The sequence below is a fragment of the Lepidochelys kempii genome, chromosome 15 (assembly GCF_965140265.1).
Source record: "Lepidochelys kempii isolate rLepKem1 chromosome 15, rLepKem1.hap2, whole genome shotgun sequence".
Classification (NCBI taxonomy): Eukaryota; Metazoa; Chordata; order Testudines; family Cheloniidae; genus Lepidochelys; species Lepidochelys kempii.
The window spans coordinates 32,512,662-32,535,144 of record NC_133270.1 but is presented as its reverse complement, the minus strand read 5'-3'; the positions used below and the strand labels follow the sequence as shown (position 1 = coordinate 32,535,144).

The 22,483-nt window shown below is 48.5% G+C and overlaps 1 protein-coding gene across 2 annotated transcripts in view; it reads left to right on the top strand.

The window, feature by feature from the left end:
• The window catches only part of TTC28 (tetratricopeptide repeat domain 28), a 510,505-nt gene that overhangs the window by 422,507 nt on the left and 65,515 nt on the right, over positions 1 to 22,483 (top strand). For both annotated transcript variants that reach the window (XM_073313673.1, XM_073313672.1), the window contains exons 8-12: positions 1,290 to 1,813; positions 4,171 to 4,280; positions 4,684 to 4,813; positions 7,072 to 7,290; positions 11,148 to 11,313. In XM_073313673.1, coding sequence (XP_073169774.1) covers positions 1,290 to 1,813; positions 4,171 to 4,280; positions 4,684 to 4,813; positions 7,072 to 7,290; positions 11,148 to 11,313 — 1,149 coding nt within the window. The remainder of the gene's footprint in view (positions 1 to 1,289; positions 1,814 to 4,170; positions 4,281 to 4,683; positions 4,814 to 7,071; positions 7,291 to 11,147; positions 11,314 to 22,483) is intronic.

Below are 22,483 nucleotides of genomic sequence, written 5' to 3'. Positions count from 1 at the left end.
ACCTGAGAACACACAACCAAGACAATATGCTGGATTTCTCTCACACTGTGCAGTCACTGGCTAGCAAGCTGTGTTTGTGCTGGGGGAAGATAGAGGGGTGTGTGTATGTGTTTGTGTGTGTAAACAGAGGTGGATGGGCAGCTAGGGGGGTGGGTATGGGGCAGGGTATGTGTACATCTGTGAGAGATAGGAGTATGAGTACATGGGGGAGGGGGAACTTTACAGATGCATTTGTGTGGGTTGGGGTTACATGTATGGATGTTTGGATATAGAGCTGTGGGGGATGTGTGTACAGATGTGTGTTGGGTGTACGTGTGTGGCTGTGAAGGGTAGATGGGGGTGCTGTGCAGATGTCTCTACGCGTGTGTCAGAGGGGTATATGGCTGTGGAGGGTACATGGAAGCTGCGCGAGTGTATTTGTACAGATCTGTCTGGGGTGTATGGCTATGGGGGTGCATGTGTACGGATGTGGGAGGGCTAGTGGCTGTGAAGGGTATGTGGAGGGCTGTGGGGGTATATGTGTACAGATTTGGGGGGTGGCAGTGGAGGATACATGGGAAACTGGCGGTGCATGTGTAGAGATGTGTGTAGGATATATTGCTGTGGAGGTGTATGTGTATAGATGTGGGGTGTACGACTGGAAGTATATGCATACAGTTTTGTGTGGGGTGTACGGCTGTGGAAGTATATGTGTACACTTGTGTGTGGGGTGTACGTCTGTCGGAATGTATGTGTACGGATGGAGGGATGAATTGTTGTGGGAGGTGTATATGTGGGGCAGGGTGTTCACACTGGGTGGTGTGGAACGACAGCTGTCTGGGTGGTGCGGGAGGGTTGTGGGGGTGTGCGTGTACGACTGTAGGGGAGCTGTACAGCTGTATGTGTATGACTGTGCGGGGCAGTGTCTACACACAGGGTTGTATGGAACGACAGAGCTGTCTGGATGGCGAGGGGGAAGGTTATTCAGGCTGTGCTATTACCCTGAATAATGAAACTTAGTTTTCCTGCCCCAGACCCTCTGGAGTGAGGAGTTTACAGGAGGTGCAGAGGAGGCCTGGACAATGTTTTGGGCCTGATTGTGGCCTTCAGGGTCTCTTGTACTATTGACTGCAGGGTTCACTGGCAAGTTCACTGATGGTAGTTCTGAAATTCCCTACATCTGGCAGCGGGGACATGGCAGATTTGAGCTGGCTGCAGAACAGAGGTTCTCTGTAGGACATGACGGTGAAAGATGGTTTTCATGTCACACCTGCCTAGGCAAGATAAATGCTCCTTTTCTCTCCACACAGGGCAATGGGAAGTTTGCAGCAGGCTCTCGTGTGCTTTGAAAAGAGGCTAGTGGTGGCCCATGAGCTTGGGGAGGCGTTCAACAAAGCCCAAGCCTATGGGGAGCTGGGGAGTCTGCACAGCCAATTAGGAAATTACGAGCAAGCCATCTCCTGCCTGGAACGGCAGCTAAACATCGCCCGAGAAATGAAAGACCAGTCTCTGGAGAGCGACGCTGCCTGCGGCCTGGGGGGAGTCTATCAGCAAATGGGCGAGTACGACACGGCACTGCAGTACCACCAGCTGGACCTGCAGATTGCAGAAGAGACCAACAATCCCACATGCCAGGGCAGGGCCTATGGGAACCTGGGATTAACGTATGAGTCTCTGGGCACCTATGAGAGGGCAGTGGTTTATCAGGAGCAACATCTCAGCATTGCAGCTCAAATGAACGACTTGGTGGCCAAAACTGTGTCCTATAGCAGCCTCGGGAGGACACACCATGCCTTGCAGAACTACTCTCAGGCTGTGATGTACTTGCAGGAAGGTGAGTGGATGAATTATCCAGTGGCTTTACGTCTGCAGAGGATGGGGGAGAGGGCATATCCGTGTGAAAGGGAGCGAGGTGTAGGAATGTGAGCATGTGTGTCTAAGACATTCGCTAGCTCTGAGAGTATCCTGCAGACCTGTGCAGTTACCACCCAGGGCACTCTGCCCTTCATTAGTGGCCAGGCTGCCCAGACCTTCATGTAGCAGCACGTTGTGACAGACAAGGGAATGGCAAAGCTTTAAAAGCTTATACTGGCATTAGAAAAGGTTCAGAAAAGGGCAATTAAAATGATTAGGGGTTTGGAACAGGTCCCATATGAAGAGAGATTAAAGAGGCTAGGGCTTTTCAGCTTGGAAAAGAGGAGACTAAGGGGGGATATGATAGAGGTCTATACAATCACGAGCGGTGTGGAGAAAGTGAATAAGGAAAAGTTATTTACTTGTTCCCATAATATAAGAACTAGGGGCCACCAAATGAAATTAATGGGCAGCAGGTTTAAAACAAATAAAAGGAAGTTCTTCACACAGCGCATAGTCAACCTGTGGAACTCCTTGCCTGAGGAGGTTGTGAAGGCTAGGACTGTAACAGGGTTTAAAAGAGAACTGGATAAATTCATGGAGGTTAAGTCCGTTAATGGCTATTAACCGGGATGGATAAGAAATGGTGTCCCTAGCCTTTGTTTGTCAGAGGGTGGAGATGGATGGCAGGAGAGAGATCGCTTGATTATTACCTGTTAGGTTCACTCCCTCTGGGGTACCTGGCATTGGCCACTGTCAGTAGACAGGATACTGGGCTGGATGGACCTTTTGGTCTGACCCAGTATGGCCATTCTTATGTTCTTAAAGGTCAGTGAGTGCCTTGCAGGGGGAGGATTAATGACTAAACTTCACTCCAAGCAGCCTAAGTCTCTTTGTAAAGCCAGTCTGCCCTGAGTCAAGAGAGAGGATCTCCTCAGTGGGTGACATAGCAGGCCAGGGAATGACTTGGGTCCACAAAGCCTGTTTGTACTGAGGACAAACAGCCCCGCAGCCCACTTGGGCTGAGCTTGCCTCAGCTGGGAGCTACCTGTTTATCCCCTTCAGATTAAAGTGGGGGTGGGGCTCAGAGCTGGAAAAGTTAACAGGCCCCTCAACCGTGCACCATGACAGTGTTGTGGGGGATGATCTGAGCGTCTGGGAGCAGGGGACAGCTGGAGGGCCCCCATTGATCCAGCCTTGCACACCTTACCCTTGATGCTGCTGCACCATCTCCCAGGATAAAAGCATTGTCTGTTCAGCATGGCGGCAGCAGTGTGAGGAAGAAGACAAGCTGTGTGGGTTGAATGGTGTAAGGGGAGCTGGGCTGCAGATTGATAGATTAATTACCCGAGTTAGCCTGGATTTCCTGGAAACTGACTTGAGCAGGATTTCAGTATAGTAGAGGGAATTTCAGTTAAATTGGTGGGGGGGAAATCAGTGCGGCCCCCTTTCCTGATGGGAGGTGACCTTCCTGCTGCTCTGGCTGCTGAGAATCCCTGCAGGCCACTCTTCTGCAGCTGAGCCCAACAGCCCTTACCCCGCCTGGGCCTTTCCCTTACATTCTCTGTGATGCTTGAGACTAACCTGCTGGATGTATCTGACAACACTGCGGCCCATAGAGGTGTGACGTGTTGGGGCATTGTAGGAAATGCCTGTGGATGTTGTTGGAAATGAAATGAATGTTCCTGTGGTAGGTCAGATCAGAATCCCTGCCCTGCCTCTAGCTGCAACAGAACCCTCATGTCTGCCAGGAAGGTGCTGGGAGACCTGGGGCAAGGGTGGGTGCTGAGGCATGTCCTGGTTAGCTGGATGTATTAGCAGCTGAGAGAGGGGGCCTCTCAGCTGAGGAGGGAGAGGGAGGAGGACTCCAGCAGCACTTGGCAGCTCAGTGCAGTTTTGTTCGTCTGCAGTGTTTGAAGGGTTAAAAGCCAAACCGCTATGGTGAGAGGCTGCCTGTTTGGGTGGGAAGAGGCTGGAGTGGCACAGAGGAAGGGCCTGGATCCTAGCTCTGGTGCCTTCTCCCTGTCCTCTCCATGCACTCCAGCTAGCCTGCTCCCTGCTGCTTGTGCTGGCGCACCCCTTGTGTTACTGTCATGCACCCTCCCGCTGACCCACTGACTTGGACAGCACAGGGAGCATGTACAGCACTTCTCTTCAAGGTGCTGTCAGCCGCAGCAAATCAGTTACACCTGCACACGGATGAGTGCCCGATTAGCACTGCCGGGACCCTACTCCTGTCTGCAGCCTGGACACACCACTCCCTTCATCCCAACCCTACCCTCATCCAGCAACAGGGAATCTTTTCTCTTGTCTTCACTTACTCCACTTCTCTTTCAGGACTGAGACTTGCAGAACAGCTGGGGCGTAGAGAAGATGAAGCCAAAATCCGCCATGGCCTGGGCCTCTCCCTCTGGGCTAGTGGGAACCTGGAGGAGGCCCAGCACCAGGTAGGCAGCAGCTCCACCGATAGGAGGCTATCTCGTCCCCTGTAATGCATCTCTCATGCCCTGTAATGCATTCCCTATGTGGTCCTTTCTTACGCATGGTGCCCGTTCAGAGATGACTTGTCACTGCCCACCTGGGTGCAGTCTCCTGGCCTTCTCTCCCTGGACACAGCTATGTCTCTTCCCCTACAGAACGGCCAGCCCCTCTGCCTTGGACACTGCAGCAATGGGTGTGATGAGCTGCTTGCAGACCAGGACTGGATGGGGCAGACCTGACCCCAGCTGAGAGCATGTTGGTCCCAGCTTCTTCCCCTCTCCTCCCTAGTCCCCCTCACTGAAGTGTCAGGGCTGCACGCTGGGCCAGCTACGGTTCTGAGTGTCACCATGGGCTGTTCTCCCCTCCCAGCTCTATAGGGCGTCGGCACTGTTTGAAACCATCCGCCACGAGGTGCAGCTGAGCACAGACTACAAGCTATCGCTCTTTGACCTGCAGACATCATCCTACCAGGCCCTGCAGCGAGTGCTCGTCAGCCTTGGTAAGAGATACCTGTGGTACCCGTGGCTGTTGGGAGCTAGGCGTCTGAGTTCTTCCCTAGCTCCAGGGTTTGACCCAAGTTCCAGGTGTGAAGTTCCTCTCAAGTGTTTCTAGTCTAGTAGTTAGAACAGGAGATTGGGATCAGGGCTCCTGTGCCTTTTTGTGCTTCTGCTGCTGGCAAGCTGAGCCAGTCCCATTGTGCTCCATGCCTCAGTTTCCCCATGTGTAAAGCTACGTTTATGTCATGGAATTTGTGACTTCCAGAGACCTCCCTGACATTTTCTGCTTCAGCCCCTGGGGCTGGCAGCTAGTGGGGCACCGGCAGGGTTACAGCGACAGCCTCCTCAGGATCCACCTGCAGGATTCCAGCGACGGGCAACAGCCTGCGGGAGGGTGGGGTGGGGAGAGAACCCCACAGCTCCCAGCCACCACCGTGGCAGGAGAAACCATGGGAGCTACAGCAGTAAAAGTCACAGACAGGTCAAGGCTTCTGTGAATTTTTGTTTATTGCCCATTACCTGTCCGTGACTTTTAGTAGAAATAATGATGGCAAAATCTTAGCCTTACCCATATGTAATGTGAGGATAATTCCTCACGGGAGCCTTGTGGGGCTGCACTTAACATTTGCACAAAGCACTGAGATCCTGGGATGAGGCATAGTTCAGCATGTCCTTTCCCTGATATTTCATTGCTTTCCCCTCTCAGCAGCGCTTCCTTCAGCCCCTTGCTTGTGTACGCTTCACTCTTGTGCCCCAGAGGGCTGTGCTGGGTCACATCACAGAGCCCACAGCAGCACTCATTTCCCTCCCATTTGTGTGTAGACCCTTCCCTTACAGGCTTGGGTAGGAGATTCCCCTTCACAAATCAGCATCTTCTGCTCCCAGTGCCAGGTGCACTTCTTCAACCTGCCTTTGCTAATACAAACAGAGCAGCCTGGCTAAAACCCTGCCAAAGCAAACCACTTCCCAGCACATACAATCCTCTGGAGGCCTGGGGAGAGAGTGAACCACACACAATGGATATGAGTCACCTTGCTTAATGCACGACTGGAAGGTAGGCGATGGAAGGTAGGCGATCGGACCCATGGGGATGAGGGTGGGATTAAAACCTTAGATAGAAGAGAAGAGTGTGACAAACATACGAATTGTCTGTAATGTTTTTAAGAACTATCTGTAGGACTCTGTACTTATTGCCTTGGCATTACTACCCAGTGGGTGCAGAAGAGTTAAGATTCTGCTCCTGGCGCAGAGCAGGAGACATGATGTATTTGGGGTGTTAGGAATGGGTCGTTATGGATTGGGTTCAGCCAGTCTTTATTGGTGGCAGATCCCGGAAAGACAATGGGCATGCTGAGCAATTGACACTTTACAACAGGAAGTTCTGGCAAGGTGAACACACGAACTCAGCCAGCCTGGCTTTGCAGCAGGAGGACACTGGACTGAGAGGTGACAGGAGGCAGTGATAAGAACTGGGCTCACAGAAACACAGAAGCTCACCTGGGACTGACAGGCAAAGAGATCAAGAAAGAGAGAGAGAGAACCTGGATGGTTTCTGCAGCAGCATGGCTCAGCGTAGCCCAGGCATTGGCTAGTCTGAACTCTGTCTTACCTTTGCCTCTCTGGCTCACCAAAAGACTTCTCGAGGCTGGGTTACAGTTGACTAATGAACTCTACTCTGTTCTGAAAAGGCTGCCTGAAGTCATTTCAGATACTTGCTGAGCTTCTTTGATCCCTGAAGAGCATAAATGTCTCTGAACAGCAGTCTGCTTCAGTCAGACTCTCTGGGCAGAGCTCTCAGTGAGAAGCAGGAGCACTGGATCCCTTAGGCTCCGTTTCAGAGGTGTGGAGGCCATGTGGCCTACCCTTGTGGAAAAGTGTGACCTCTTGGGGTCTGGCACACTGAAGGGACAGCTTACAAGTCAGAGTGTAGCACAGATCCTGTGGATCTGTGACCGTGGTACTGGATATCTCGGATGTTTGATGTGCCAGGGAGTCCCAAAGGGCACTGGGTTATAGCCGGGGAAGAAGCAACATGCAGGCTGCATATGATGGCAGAGCAGCCAGCCAGGATGCTTGGGGTTGCTGGGGAAACAAAGACAGTCTGCTGCCCTGTGACCTGGAGTGCCGCTGCCCAGCCACCCAGTGGTGCTGGTCTGGATTGGAATAACTGCCATGCTCTCTACCCCTTTACAGTGCTCTGCAGGGTCTGGTGCAGGCCTGAGACACGTCTTTGTTCCCTAATTGTGGCTCTTCTTCACAGGCCACCACGACGAAGCCCTGGCTGTGGCAGAAAGGGGGCGAACAAGAGCGTTCGCTGACTTGCTGGTGGAACGTCAGACTGGACAGCAGGACTCTGACCCCTATTCGCCCGTCACCATTGACCAGGTTCTGGAGACTGTGAATGGCCAGAGGGGACTTGTTCTCTACTACTCACTGGCTGCCGGCTACCTGTACAGCTGGTTGCTTGCTCCTGGGGCAGGTAAGGTTCCTTTCTGTAGATTAGAGCCAACTAGCAAAGCCTGGAAATCAGAGTTGGGACAGACTCATTAGGCTCTCGTCCTGTCCACCACCCAGAGGCTGGGCCTGTCACCCAAAGCTTCACTCTGTAATGTGAAATAGGCCCTGGATTATGTGTGCTTTGCTGCCACATCCTTATGCTCCCTGCTCTCTGATAGTGCTATGACAACTTTTCAGGGTGCTTATTCTGCAGTTGCTTATCACAGCTAATTTTACTGCAACTGATACTCGACTCTTGTTGGGAATTCAGGTAAATCTTGGTAGCTTTGGTGGCAATTCAGCTGCAGAGGTGCTGAGGGAATAGAGCCCTTGTCACCTGTACATGGGAATTGGCAGCTGCTGGGGGAACTTTCTTTCATCCTTTATCTAATATTATCATGAAAGCAGGAAAATAGGATCATCCGTGTAAGCTGGATCAAGAGGCAGGCTGGCTCAGGGGATTGGTAATTGGAGATGAAGCCTTTCACCCTGAGGGCACTGGTTTGAATGCACACTCACAGGCCAAATTCATCTCTGCTCTAATTCTGTTGTAGTCACTGGTGTTACTCTAGGGAGGAATTTGGCCTGAAGACAATAGTAACTAAAAGGTGTCTCCATCTGACAGCTGTTTTGGGGGCCCTGGTAAAATGAGATGGGGGATTTGTCCAGTGTATAAATATCCTCTCTGCAGAAACCAGTGCTGCATAGCACCTTGCGGGCAGGCCAGGAGAGAGCCAGCCATGGAGACTGGACTCCCCTCTTAACTCTAGAGAGGGAGGCCTCCCCTGGTCAGGATTAAGGTATGCTGGTGGGTCGGTGGGGTGGGGTGGGGAAAGGTTCACACTGCTGTGCTGGTGCCATACCTGAGGGAAAGTCTTGACATCACCCCAGAGCTGTCTGTCTATCACCTTGCCACCTTGGTTCCAGGGACCACTAGGGACATAAATTGGCAGCTCCTTCATGGAGCCATGAGCACAGATGTGTTGTTGGTGCAGTTTACACAGTCCATGACACCTGTCCCTTCTGTGGCAAGAGAGAGACCCTAGAGCCTGTTTATTTCAGTGCACCAGGTTGCAGTAGGATTGCCAACCCTCCTGGGTTGGCTGGGAGTCTACTGGAATTGCCATTGATCTCCCGGTGACTATTGAAAGCAATCCAGGAGATTTTAATAGGTACAGTACAAATAATGACATTACATCATGTTGGGAAAAAAATCTCCTGGAATAGCTTCAGTCAGAGTTGGTAACCTGTTTCCTGCCTCCTCCGGAAACTCCTGTTGAAGCTCTGGCTGCACCTTTCCCTGTACATTTTTATTGATGTACTGTCCATGTGTGGCCACACAAAATCTCGGAGCCTCCCTGTCATCCTCCTTCTGGCGCTGGGCAAGAAGGCTATTTACCAGGCTAGGAAGAGGGAGTTGGACTGGGATGTTCTCTGGGACTGTGGAGAGGAGCCAATTTTTGTTCACTTTTTTTATCCGCGCATCCCGGCAGATTCCTCTGGATGGCTTCCGCTCTGGAGAGGTGGGCACTACCTGGGCTTCTCAGCTCAGTGTTCCTTTCTTGTACCCTTGTTTTGGCACCTTCTTCCAGCATTTTTCATTCTTTGTCCCCTGTAACTTCTCAATACCCATGTTTCTTTTGGTCCATACCCCTCTGTTGAGCGGGAGGACTTCATGGTTTTGAGGACTGATCTCCCTTTGGGGGATCTGGCTGGCTCATGGGACCCAAATAGGCCAGCACATGCGGCATGCACAGAAATAGAGGAAAGGAAAGTTCAGTCAGAGAAGCATGTTCAGGGCTTTGACATTCACCCATAAATGGGAAAGTTTTCAGGTGCTTAATTTACCCATTTTTCAATAGCCAATCTGTCTGGATTTCCCACAGGGCAATGCAAAGAATGATAATGAGATTCCAAGCACGCTGCCTCCAATAGAGAATCTTTTATGTAACAAAAAGTCCTCACTTTAATTACATTTCTCTGTTTTATGCTTCCAAATGCATTTGACATGTATTAATTGCAGTGGATTACAGATAACAGGAGGGCAGCCCAACTTCCTGATATGCCATCTAACTGTCTGATCCTCTGAATCTTCTTCACATGAATGTGGAAACATTTATCACAGAGGAGCAGAGCAGGAAGGATTAATTGGAAGAGGATCCTTTTTTGCAGGCAGCTGTTATTCATTATCTAATAAAGTGATGACTGTAAATCTTCAGGAGTTCTTCTTGTATATAATTTAATAATTGTAACCCTTCACCACGACAAAGCTAAAGAGATAAAGAGCACTAATTCAGATTGCATTGAACATGGTTCAACAAGGAAAGCAAACACAAATGAACTTCTTCAGCTTGGATGACATATTTTTCGCTAGATGTATCTCTTTGATTACTTACTCTAGGAGTGACTTAAATCCTTTATGGATCTGAGTGAAGAGAGGTTACTGTCCTGTTACACACATGGTCACTAATTGCCCTCTCAAACCATACATTTTGCGTAATAAAATGGTGGTGGTTTTACCACACTGGAGACAGACCTGGGCCTGGTAAGATGGTATCCGTTGGAGGAACAGGGTTTGTCACTGGGATTCATAGAGATTTAGTCATGGCCCCTCCATCCCCAGCACAAGTTAGGGACTTGTAGAAGAGCAGCCGCAACCAACCTCCTGGGGCACTTGGGTATGTAACTGCCCGGCCCTTAGAGGCTGTTCTGTGTAACTGAGCTTTGCGAGGCGGTGCTGGTTACACTGTCTGCTCGGACTGTCTCCCACTCTCAGACCCTTATTCTGCAGCTAGTTGCTGTTTCACCTTTGGCTGCCTTACTGTGGGCTCTTATGTGGGAGTTCTCAGGCACTGACTCCAGCTCTCTACTTTCTTCTTGCCTTCTCCAATACGTACGCAGAAACTTTGAGGGCATCTCAGGTTCCTCATTCTAGCATAGGTAATATTCCCTTAGAACTCCCCACTCACCCCTTGACCATTTCAATGGATCCATTTGTGGCTGTTGCTACAGAATAGGTTGCTTAAGTCTTTTGATTTGACCGTCTCTTCTTACCAGCTTGGTTTGTTGTTTATGCTGCCACTGTGAACAGGGTGCCCAGGGTAAGCTTTGAAGAGTGGTCACAGGTGCCGTGGCACGGCAGGGTTACTCATATTAGAAAGGGTGTGCTGGTCTGAGTGGAGGAGGGTTTTATCTGCAGTAATAGCTGAATCCTTGACAAAATGTTGCACTCCTGATATGAATGTTTCCTTTCTCTGGTGTGCCCCATTGTGTAATGTTCTTGCTTTAGTATTTTAATATGCACTAATCTGCCTTTTACTTCTTTGCATGTGTTTTTGTGCATACGGGTGAAATGAGAAATCTCCATGTGACACAAGGAGATTCTGCTGTAGTAATAACATTTTTGTTCAGCCTTTCAGCCCTTGTGTGTCCAGTTTATGTGGTCAGATACTATTAATAGACATTTTTCATATGCTGCTATTGAAATGTGAATTTCCCTGGTAGATGCTTGCGAGAAACATCTGTTTTATAATTCATATGAGGCTGCTGTGATAGTAAGTGCCTTCTGAACATCTCATTAAAGCCCTGCTCAGTTTTCTTCCCTTGATCCATCATTTGCAAAGTACAAAACCAGATTTTAAAAGCAAAGTCTTAATATAGCATATTGGACTAACTCCTGGAAAGCCCTCTGGAGACACGGCACGGCATGCTTCGCTCCATTTCTGCTGGAGATGCCAAACCCTCAGGACTTGTAACAGTTGTACTGCTTTCTTTGTCAGTTGCTGGCAGTGCACTCCCTTCACACAGTTGATAATGCTGGTGATGAATGTGTCCTTGCAGGAATTCTGAAGTTTCATGAATACTATCTGGGTGACAGCATGGCAGAGAATGCCGGGGACATCCATGAAGCAAGCAGCGTGGGCTTCCAAACAGTTACTAATTCAGCACTGGAGCTCTACATCTCAAGTGTACGAGAGGCACTGGGCGTGGACTCCTACTATACCCGGTGAGTTAGGGGTTCATATCCTGATTCTCTTGCTCCCACCTGGAAGTCATGTATCCAAACAGCCTGAGAGGAGCTGATGGCTGAGAAGGCTGAGAACTCTGATTTTCTGGGCCAAATTTTAAATAAGCTTCAGCCAAGCTGCTCTATTTTGTATCCACAGCCATCTGTGCTGCAAATAATAGATTATGTGCATGCAGATGGGGTTTGCACCCATAGACTCGATGGTTAGATGTCTCATTATCTGCTATATATGGGCAGATTCTATTCAGAGGCACCCATGTAATTAATTCTCCCTCAGAGATTTGCTCATAAAAAATTGCAGTTGCGACTTGGGCGAGAACATTTTTGAAATATGTCCCTTTATGGCTAGCAAATACCTCACGGGGAATGAACAGTCCCTCTGATCAGCGTAGCTGCTATCTGACAACAGGTAGAGATTTCCTTCAGTTTATCCATTGTACAGGTATACGCCACAAGTATTTTTACACAATTTTTACTCTGTGGCTTGAACATGAATATCTTAAATTCAAGCTGTGTGCTTAGCTGTGATTGGTCTCATAAGTCACATAGTGTTATTTGGTTCCCTGATTGGATGAGCACACAAGCACTTCCTGTACTGATACTTGAACATGCAAATTACACTTTGTCTTCTGCAAACACTTAAGCCTGCAGGAAGGAGCCAGGGACATCCCCATTCTTGCACCTGCTCTGTGAATTGAACAGGTGGGAGGTTCTGCCATAAAGGATATGATGACACTTAGGCCATGTCTGCACTACCACTTATGTCAGCAAAACTTGTGTCACTCAGGGGTACGGGAAAAAACACCCCCCCGAGTGACATACGTTTCGCCAGCATAAGAGGCAGTGTGCACAGCCCTATGTCGGCAGAAGACATTCTATGCCAACATAGCTGCTCCCGCTGCTCCTTGAGGGTGATCTGATTATGTCAGTGGGAGAGCTCTCTCCCTTTGGCACAGCGCAGGTATACAGGAGATCTTACTGTGGTGCAGCTGCGTTGGTGCAGCTGTGCCACTGTAAGCTCTCTAGTGTAGACGTAGCCTTAATCTTCTAACTAAAATTGAAACCCACTGTACAGTCATAGACTGTATGTTCTGAGCAGGTTGGTTTCATCTCAGGCATTGTTTGTGCCCTCAGAAGCATATGCTAGAAAAAGAATCAGGTTAGTAACCAACTTGCACTTTGCCTGATTTACCCCCGGTGAGGGGAAGAGCAAGTGTATTTGCTGGCCTGGGACGTGACCTAGGCCCTGGACACCTGTAGGAACGGCGGCAATGGTTTGTTGTGTTTTATTGTGTTTTAAATTTCTTTAAACTGAATCCACATTCTCTTGTAACCATAGCACTGTTTCTGCAGCACTGAGAATTGTGGGTGACTTTCCTGTGGTTGGATCACTAACACTAACGCAGGGCACTGCAGATGCTGCACTATAGGAAACTTTTTGCAGATCCCGTCTTGCTTCTGATTTCAGTGATTAGTCCTGTGTGTTAAAGATCCATTTGTTTGTCTGACTCTCATATTAGCAGGGAGGGAGTTCCCTGCTGGCTGGGGGCAGGGCATGCAGGATCTGCTTGCAGTGGGAATGATCTCATTTGTAATCTTGAAATCTTATGTTGCTGCCTTCATCACAGAAGTATGCGCTAGGTCATGGAAGGCTCTGCTCTGACTGAACTTCCTCGGGCCTGGACCCCTGGGGGCAGGGGGCAGTTATGGCTGAGTGGGACATCACTCAGAAAACTGATTTTTCATGCAAATAGTTCTGGCAAAGAAACAGAAATTTCATTTTTGTGGAATTGAGCCAAAAAGTAAATTTTGCTCAGGATTTTGTGGACAGTGCAGAAAAAGTTGCAAACACCTCCCCCCCCCTTCCCCTGCAATTAATCTCTATTAATAGCTGTACTGGTGCCTGCCACAGGAACCAGCCAGATCTGTGTACCTGGTGCTGCAGTAACGTGAGTCAGACCTTCCTGTGCAGAAGGTAGCAATAAAACCAAGAGGTGCTGCAGAGACCTCTCCCCAGCAATGCCTGCGCTCGCTCTGTCCCGCGTTCACACCTCAGTCTGATTTAGTTGGATTTTCCACCATTTGATTGTGTTAAGAGATTCAGGGTGATTTTTGCAATTCTGTCTGAGATGTTTTAACTGTGTTGAGTGTGATCAAATTTCCAGTCAGCTTCGTCTCTGATTTCTCTGACATCCCTGCCCTGTGATAGGATGGGACATCCTGGGGTCACACGGTGGACAGCTATTAGCAAGCCATGCTGAGTTACTGAACAGATGCAGTCAGCATCTTAGAAAGGAATCCCCGGGGAGGCTGTGAATTCTGTTACCAAGTGTGGGCAGGGAGCTTGTTCTTCCCTCTGTGTCAGAATCTATAAGGAAGATGGAAGACCTGGGTAATTCTCAGCTTGGGCCCTAAAGATTTCTGAAACTATTTACCCTGGAGGAATTCCACCATGATTTCAACAATTTCCATCCCACCACCAACCTCAGCCTGGTCCAGTCCACACAAGAGATCCACTTCCTGGACACTACAGTGCTAACAAGCGATGGTCACATAAACACCACCCTATACCGGAAACCTACTGACCGCTATTCCTACCTGCATGCCTCCAGCTTTCACCCTGACCACACCACACGATCCATCGTCTACAGCCAAGCTGTGCGATACAACCGCATTTGCTCCAACCCCTCAGACAGAGACAAACACCTACAAGATCTCTGTCAAGCTTTCTTACAACTACAATACCCACCTGCTGAAGTAAAGAAACAGATTGATAGAGCCAGAAGAGTTCCCAGAAGTCACCTACTACAGGACAGGCCTAACAAAGAAAATAACAGAACGCCACTAGCCGTCACCTTCAGCCCCCAACTAAAACCCCTCCAACGCATTATTAAGGATCTACAACCTATCCTAAAGGATGACCCAACACTCTCACAAATCTTGGGAGACAGGCCAGTCCTTGCCTACAGACAGCCCCGCAACCTGAAGCAAATACTCACCAACAACCACATACCACACAACAGAACCACTAACCCAGGAACTTATCCTTGCAACAAAGCCCGTTGCCAATTGTGCCCACATATCTATTCAGGGGACACCATCACAGGGCCTAATAACATCAGCCACACTATCAGAGGCTCGTATACCTGCACATCCACCAATGTGATATATGCCATCATGTGCCAGCAATGCCCCTCTGACATGTACATTGGTCAAACTGGACAGTCTCTACGTAAAAGAATAAATGGACACAAATCAGATGTCAAGAATTATAACATTCATAAACCAGTCGGAGAACACTTCAATCTCTCTGGTCACGCAATCACAGACATGAAGGTCGCTGTCTTAAAACAAAAAAACTTCAAATCCAGACTCCAGCGAGAAACTGCTGAATTGGAATTCATTTGCAAATTGGATCCTATTAATTTAGGCTTAAATAGAGACTGGGAGTGGCTAAGTCATTATGCAAGGTAGCCTATTTCCTCTTGTTTTTTCCTACCCCCCCTCCCCCCAGACGTTCTGGTTTAACTTGGATTTAAACTTGGAGAGTGGTCAGTTTGGATGAGCTATTACCAGCAGGAGAGTGAGTTTGTGTGTGTATGGGGGTGGGGGGGATGTGAGAGAACCTAGATTTGTGCAGGAAATGGCCCACCTTAATTATGCACATTGTAGGGAGAATGGTCACTTTGGATGAGCTATTACCAGCAGGAGAGTGAGTTTGTGTGTGTGGTTTTTGGGAGGGGGGTGAGGGGGTGAGAGAACCTGGATTTGTGCAGGAAATGGCCCAACTTTATTATCATGCACATTGTGTAAAGACAGGTTTCAGAGTAACAGCCGTGTTAGTCTGTATTCGCAAAAAGAAAAGGAGGACTTGTGGCACCTTAGAGACTAACCAATTTATTAGAGCATAAGCTTTCGTGAGCTACAGCTCACTTCCTCAGATGCATATCATGGAAACTGCAGCAGACTTTATATATACACAGAGAATATGAAACAATACCTCCTCCCACCCCACTGTCCTGCTGGTAATAGCTTATCTAAAGTGATCATCAGGTGGGCCATTTCCAGCACAAATCCAGGTTTTCTCACCCTCCACCCCCCCACACAAATTCACTCTCCTGCTGGTGATAGCCCATCCAAAGTGACAACTCTTTACACAATGTGCATGACAATCAAGTTGGGCTATTTCCTGCACAAATCCAGGTTTTCTCACATCCCCCCCACCCCCATACACACACAAACTCACTCTCCTGCTGGTCATAGCTCATCCTGTGTAAAGAGTTGTCACTTTGGATGGGCTATCACCAGCAGGAGAGTGAATTTGTGTGGGGGGGTGGAGGGTGAGAAAACCTGGATTTGTGCTGGAAATGGCCCACCTGATGATCACTTTAGATAAGCTATTACCAGCAGGACAGTGGGGTGGGAGGAGGTATTTTTTCATATTCTCTGTGTATAAATAAAGCCTGCTGCAGTTTCCACGGCATGCATCCGATGAAGTGAGCTGTAGCTCACGAAAGCTCATGCTCAAATAAATTGGTTAGTCTCTAAGGTGCCACAAGTCCTCCTTTTCTTTTTGCGAATACAGACTAACACGGCTGTTACTCTGAAACCTATACTTACCCTGGTGTGATCTCAAACTAAACTGAAGGGTGAGTGTCCGAGAAAGATGAGGGTACGTTGGAAAGGTTTGCAAGGCAGAGAGTTTCAGACTCGGACACTGTAGTATACTAGCTTAGCCTCACCTTTTTTCTTCGGATGACTGGGGAGAAAACGCAACCTAAAAAGCTGTTAGAGAAAATGCCTAATTTTTGAGCTAGTGGGGAAAGGTGCCTTTGTCCAGGAATTCTGGCAACATGTCACAGAACCTAAGAAATATAGAGCTGGAAGGGACCTTGAGGTCATTGCCGTTCCCCCACACTGAGACAAGATTAAGTCATTGCTGTGTTTCTGGGCGTGGGAGCGCCACATAGTGGTGGGGGAATGAATGAACTCTGCTGTGCAGATTGGCCTCTTGCTCTTGATTACCGGAATTTGGATTCAGTCCAGACTTGACAAATTAGTTCAGAGTTACAGCCAAGCTGCTTAGTGCAAGCAGTGGATTACAAGGAAGGGATCAGCATTGCTCATTTTGTGTGTGACCTCCAAGGCTGCTTGAACCACATTGCTGCTGTCATGCTTTCCAAAGGCATGAAACAAAACCCCCAGCTCAGACACAAGAGGGGAGTTCTGTGCCCAAAGCCGATTGAGATGGCAATCTAACACATGGAGGGTGCAACGTCACAGAGTCAGAGGAGGTTTCTCCAAGCAGTGCAGGAGACACACAAAACTCAGATTAAAAACTGTTCTTTTTAGCCGTAGGCGGGGCCTGAGCCCTACTTTCCTCCTCTGGACGAACATCCTTTTGGACCCAGTGGCCTCGGAGGGTGCAGGGGGTTGCAGCTGACAATTCCTTTGTGGTGGAGGAATGAGTTAAGGCCATTGGACATGCTTGTCAGGTTTGCAGCTGCCCATATTTTGGAGGTGTAATCCCCATCGGATCAGCCTTTCCATGGATTTCATACTTCCCATTTTCTTACTGGGACTGTCCCCTTCAGTCCGCATACAGGTGTGCCAGGCTCCTCAGCAAGTGAGTTCTCTCCTCCATAGTCAGAAGGAGACAGTGAGACACTGCTGAGGTGGTTAGAAGCAGTTTGTTATCATCAGGCATAACCAGGGGATAGGTCAGTGGTTTTGCTTCTGGTTTTCCTCGTTTAGGCCACTATTCCAAACACAAGCTGAAGCAGAGGGCACCAGACGTGGCTGGAAAGAGGAAAGTAATCTAATGATTTCGCTTCTTCTTTTTAAACTTTGCCAGGGAGCCTTACGCAGCTGCTGAGATTGGAAGCTGCTAGCAGATGGAGCACTCACAGGGCAGATGGCAGGAGCATAAACTCCATCCGCCAGAAGTAAATGTATTTAGTTTGGTCATCTCTCTGTGGCATGGATTCTAAAGTCCTCCTGGCCTCTCTGCTTCTGAGTATTGAGATGTGACCTATCCACTAAGACCCAAAGCGCTACTTATGCAGGTAGTAATGGGAGGAGTAAGTTTCACCTATGTGGATGGCAGCCAGCTCCACACATCAGATGTGGCAATGGGGCAAAGGGGATGATATGGGGGATGAATGTCATTCACTTATCTGCTAGACTAGCCACACTGCCAATCTCACTGGGTTTGCGTCTTTTACAAAGGCCTTAGGTATCCATCCACAGGGCTCCAGGTGTCCAGTTTTGTGTTCAGATATAGAAGCGAGGACTCAGGGACTACAAGCCAACTCTATGGGCATAATAACACTTACAGCAGCCACTTCTATAATTTAGCATAATGAAGGTGATGGGTTTGAAGTGACAAAATCTCAGGTTTCCTGGGGCTGTCACAGACAATGAAGGCCTTTTATTAGTGTTTGATGAGCTCAGACAAATAATACAATGTATGATTCTTAATCGGCCATGAGAGGTGGAATTGGCTTTAAAAAGTCAGTCGCTTCCAATAAAATGTGTTGGCTACACAAAGACAATCTCATTGCAACATTCCTTAATTGCCTTTTCCTTTATCCCTTTGCTGGTTTTCCAACTGTATGCTAATCAGACACATGCAGGGAGGGAGTTCCCTGCAAAATAATGTCTCTCCTGATGCAAACTCCCTGCAGCGAGGAATGCAGTGGCTGTGACTGGCACCCTGCACTACACCCAGAGGCACTCCCACTCACAGTGTCTGCAGCGTTGTGTGGCATTCACAGCTAGGGACAGCGCAGGCCAGACTGACTACTGTCTCCTGGCAGCCGGGCCTATGCACTGAAAAGGATGGGACCCTCTGCAGGTGGGGCCCGGGGTGGGGATCTACCAAGGAGGAAAGAATGAACCTGCTGCAGGGCAGGACGCAACTTCTCCTCCAGCATATCGCTGAGCACACCAGCGTGAAGGTTTGCCATATAAATTAGTGCACTTTTAACCTCCTGCCCTGATACTGCCTGGTGGTACTCTCCAGAGAGCCCAAATCCAATCTGTTTTCTTAGCCAACTTGCTAGGAAGTTGCTCTCAGCCAGAGGGCTGTGGAGTTCTCCCGCCTGCACAGAACAGGTGTATGGTTCCACTGGGCCTGACTTTGTTGTGCATTCTGCCAGAGAGAAAGAGAACAGCTTCCTTGCCACTGTCCCTACCATGATAGCGAGAGACAGAAATGCTCTCTGTGATAAATGACCAGACATGCCAGTAGGGTGACCAGATAGCAAGAAAAATGGGGACAGGAGGTGGGGGGTTATAGGAGCCTATATAAGAAACAGCCCCAAATATTGGGACTGTCCCTATAAAATCAGGACATCTGGTCACCCTCACGCGCAGTGAGTTCTGCACCACTCGTGCTTCAGCCTTCTCCCTCACTGCTCCATCAGTTGCGGGCCTTCGATGAGTGAGCTCCAAGGGTTGGGGACAGTGTTGATGGGATCTGCCAGTGTTGGTGTACAAGAGGATGTCCTGATATTCCACTAAACTATCAGCTAAGTGTATTTCCCCTACTGTTCTCTAGACAAGAGTTTGAGTGGTGGGTGGTGATTTGGGGACCACTGGGTTGAATTTCCAGAGACCTTTGGATGTTTCCCTTGCTGTCTCAGATGACGGTTCAAACATAAGAAACAGTCCTTTCCAGGAGAAAAACTGAACGCAAAAAATGTGTCTCCATTCAAGTGTCTGAAGCCTTGAGAAGCACCAGGACTCTTGTCTGTGGTTGGAAATACCTGAGGCAGGAGAGTAGCAACACTTTGAAAACTGGCAAGAAACAACCTGCAGGGCTGCAGAAATCCAGCCTGACAGTGATTTGGGCCCTTGATGACTTCAGCTCAGGTACTTCAGCCAAGAACACTCATACATAGAGAGACAAATTACAGCCCAGGAACTTTCAGGCTCTTTATATTCATGGGCTGCTCAGAAGATTCTTGGAAGCTGCCTGGAAATTTATGAGCAGTTTGTGAATGAAATTCTTTTGCCAACAGCTCTCTGCATTTGCGAAGTCTTCTGGCCTGACTGTAATAACTGGCATCAAGTCCAGCATGAGCAGAAATATTTGTCACCTGCATTATGAGGAAGGGGCCTGTCCAGAGCACTACCAAACAGAAAAGAAACTTTCCGTTATTGAGCAGGATGCCATATCAGGACCCTCGTGAAAACAAGTCACTTTCTATCTGCCTTTCAGTGGAAATCTGCCAAGTAAAACCCTGCCCTTCTACTAGAGAAATCACTTGTGGGTTCCTTGAGACTTTCCAGCCATTTTTGTTAGCATGAAAATTATTACCTTAATCCTGAAAAAGCTAAACATGCTGTGCAAGCTCTGGAATATGTTCCTATCTGAAGAGTGTGGTGGTTCCAGCCCAATCTCTGAGACTCTGTAGCACAAAAACACAGCAGTTCACAGCCCAGGACATTTTTTAAAGGGGAGCAGACAGGCACAACACAAACAACTCTGGAGCCATATTTACCTGGCCAGGATGTGAGAGATAGGGGAAGGTGATGGGGAAGAGAAACAGATCAAAGAAGGTAGCCTCCCCCATGTGTGAAGAAAGTTAACTGGCTTCAAAGGCTTTAAAGAGAACAAGAGCGAGCATTGACAGGTTTCAGAGGAACAGCCGTGTTAGTCTGTATTCGCAAAAAGAAAAGGAGTACTTGTGGCACCTTAGAGACTAACCAATTTATTTGAGCATGAGCTTTCGTGAGCTACAGCTCACTTCATCAGATGTTTACCGTGGAAACTGCAGCAGACTTTATATACACACAGAAATCATGAAACAATACCTCCTCCCACCCCACTGTCCTGCTGGTAATAGCTTATCTAAAGTGATCAACAGGTGGGCCATTTCCAGCACAAATCCAGGTTTTCTCACCCTCCACCCCCCCACACAAATTCACTCTCCTGCTGGTGCTAGCCCATCCAAAGTGACAACTCTTTACATAATCAAGTCGGGCTATTTCCTGCATAGATCAAGGTTTTCTCACATCCCCCCCACCCCCATACACACACAAACTCACTCTCCTGCTGGTAATAGCTGATCTAAACTGACCATTCTCCAGGTTTAAATCCAAGTTAAACCAGAACATCTGGGGGGGGGGGGTAGGAAAAAACAAGAGGAAACAGGCTACCTTGCATAATGACTTAGCCACTCCCAGTCTCTATTTAAGCCTAAATTAATAGTATCCAATTTGCAAATGAATTCCAATTCAGCAGTTTCTCGCTGGAGTCTGGATTTGAAGTTTTTTTGTTTTAAGATAGCGACCTTCATGTCTGTGATTGCGTGACCAGAGAGATTGAAGTGTTCTCCGACTGGTTTATGAATGTTATAATTCTTGACATCTGATTTGTGTCCATTTATTCTTTTACGTAGAGACTGTCCAGTTTGACCAATGTACATGGCAGAGGGGCATTGCTGGCACATGATGGCATAGATCACATTGGTGGATGTGCAGGTGAACGAGCCTCTGATAGTGTGGCTGATGTTATTAGGCCCTGTGATGGTGTCCCCTGAATAGATATGTGGGCACAATTGGCAACGGGCTTTGTTGCAAGGATAAGTTCCTGGGTTAGTGGTTCTGTTGTGTGGTATGTGGTTGTTGGTGAGTATTTGCTTCAGGTTGCGGGGCTGTCTGTAGGCAAGGACTGGCCTGTCTCCCAAGACTTGTGAGAGTGTTGGGTCATCCTTTAGGATAGGTTGTAGATCCTTAATAATGCGTTGGAGGGGTTTTAGTTGGGGGCTGAAGGTGACGGCTAGTGGCGTTCTGTTATTTTCTTTGTTAGGCCTGTCCTGTAGTAGGTAACTTCTGGGAACTCTTCTGGCTCTATCAATCTGTTTCTTTACTTCTGCAGGTGGGTATTGTAGTTGTAAGAAAGCTTGACAGAGATCTTGTAGGTGTTTGTCTCTGTCTGAGGGGTTGGAGCAAATGCGGTTGTATCGCAGAGCTTGGCTGTAGACGATGGATCGTGTGGTGTGGTCAGGGTGAAAGCTGGAGGCATGCAGGTAGGAATAGCGGTCAGTAGGTTTACGGTATAGGGTGGTGTTTATGTGGCCATTGTTTATTAGCACTGTAATGTCCAGGAAGTGGATCTCTTGTGTGGACTGGACCAGGCTGAGGTTGGTGGTGGGATGGAAATTGTTGAAATCATGGTGGAATTCCTCAAGGGCTTCTTTTCCATGGGTCCAGATGATGAAGATGTCATCAATATAGCGCAAGTAGAGTAGGGGCTTTAGGGGACGAGAGCTGAGGAAGCGTTGTTCTAAATCAGCCATAAAAATGTTGGCATACTGTGGGGCCATGCGGGTACCCATAGCAGTGCCGCTGATCTGAAGGTATACATTGTCCCCAAATGTGAAATAGTTATGGGTAAGGACAAAGTCACAAAGTTCAGCCACCAGGTTAGCCGTGACATTATCGGGGATAGTGTTCTTGACGGCTTGTAGTCCATCTTTGTGTGGAATGTTGGTGTAGAGGGCTTCTACATCCATAGTAGCCAGGATGGTGTTATCAGGAAGATCACCGATGGATTGAAGTTTCCTCAGGAAGTCAGTGGTGTCTCGAAGGTAGCTGGGAGTGCTGGTAGCGTAGGGCCTGAGGAGGGAGTCTACATAGCCAGACAATCCTGCTGTCAGGGTGCCAATGCCTGAGATGATGGGGCGCCCAGGATTTCCAGGTTTATGGATCTTGGGTAGTAGATAGAATATCCCAGGTCGGGGTTCCAGGGGTGTGTCTGTGCGGATTTGATCTTGTGCTTTTTCAGGAAGTTTCTTGAGCAAATGCTGTAGTTGCTTTTGGTAACTCTCAGTGGGATCATAGGGTAATGGCTTGTAGAAACTCGTGTTGGAGAGCTGCCGAGCAGCCTCTTGTTCATATTCCGACCTATTCATGATGACAACAGCACCTCCTTTGTCAGCCTTTTTGATTATGATGTCAGAGTTGTTTCTGAGGCTGTGGATGGCATTGCGTTCCGCATGGCTGAGGTTATGGGGCAAGTGATGCTGCTTTTCCACAATTTCAGCCCGTGCACGTCGGCGGAAGCACTCTATGTAGAAGTCCAGTCTGCTGTTTCGACCTTCAGGAGGAGTCCATCTAGAATCCCTCTTTCTGTAGTGTT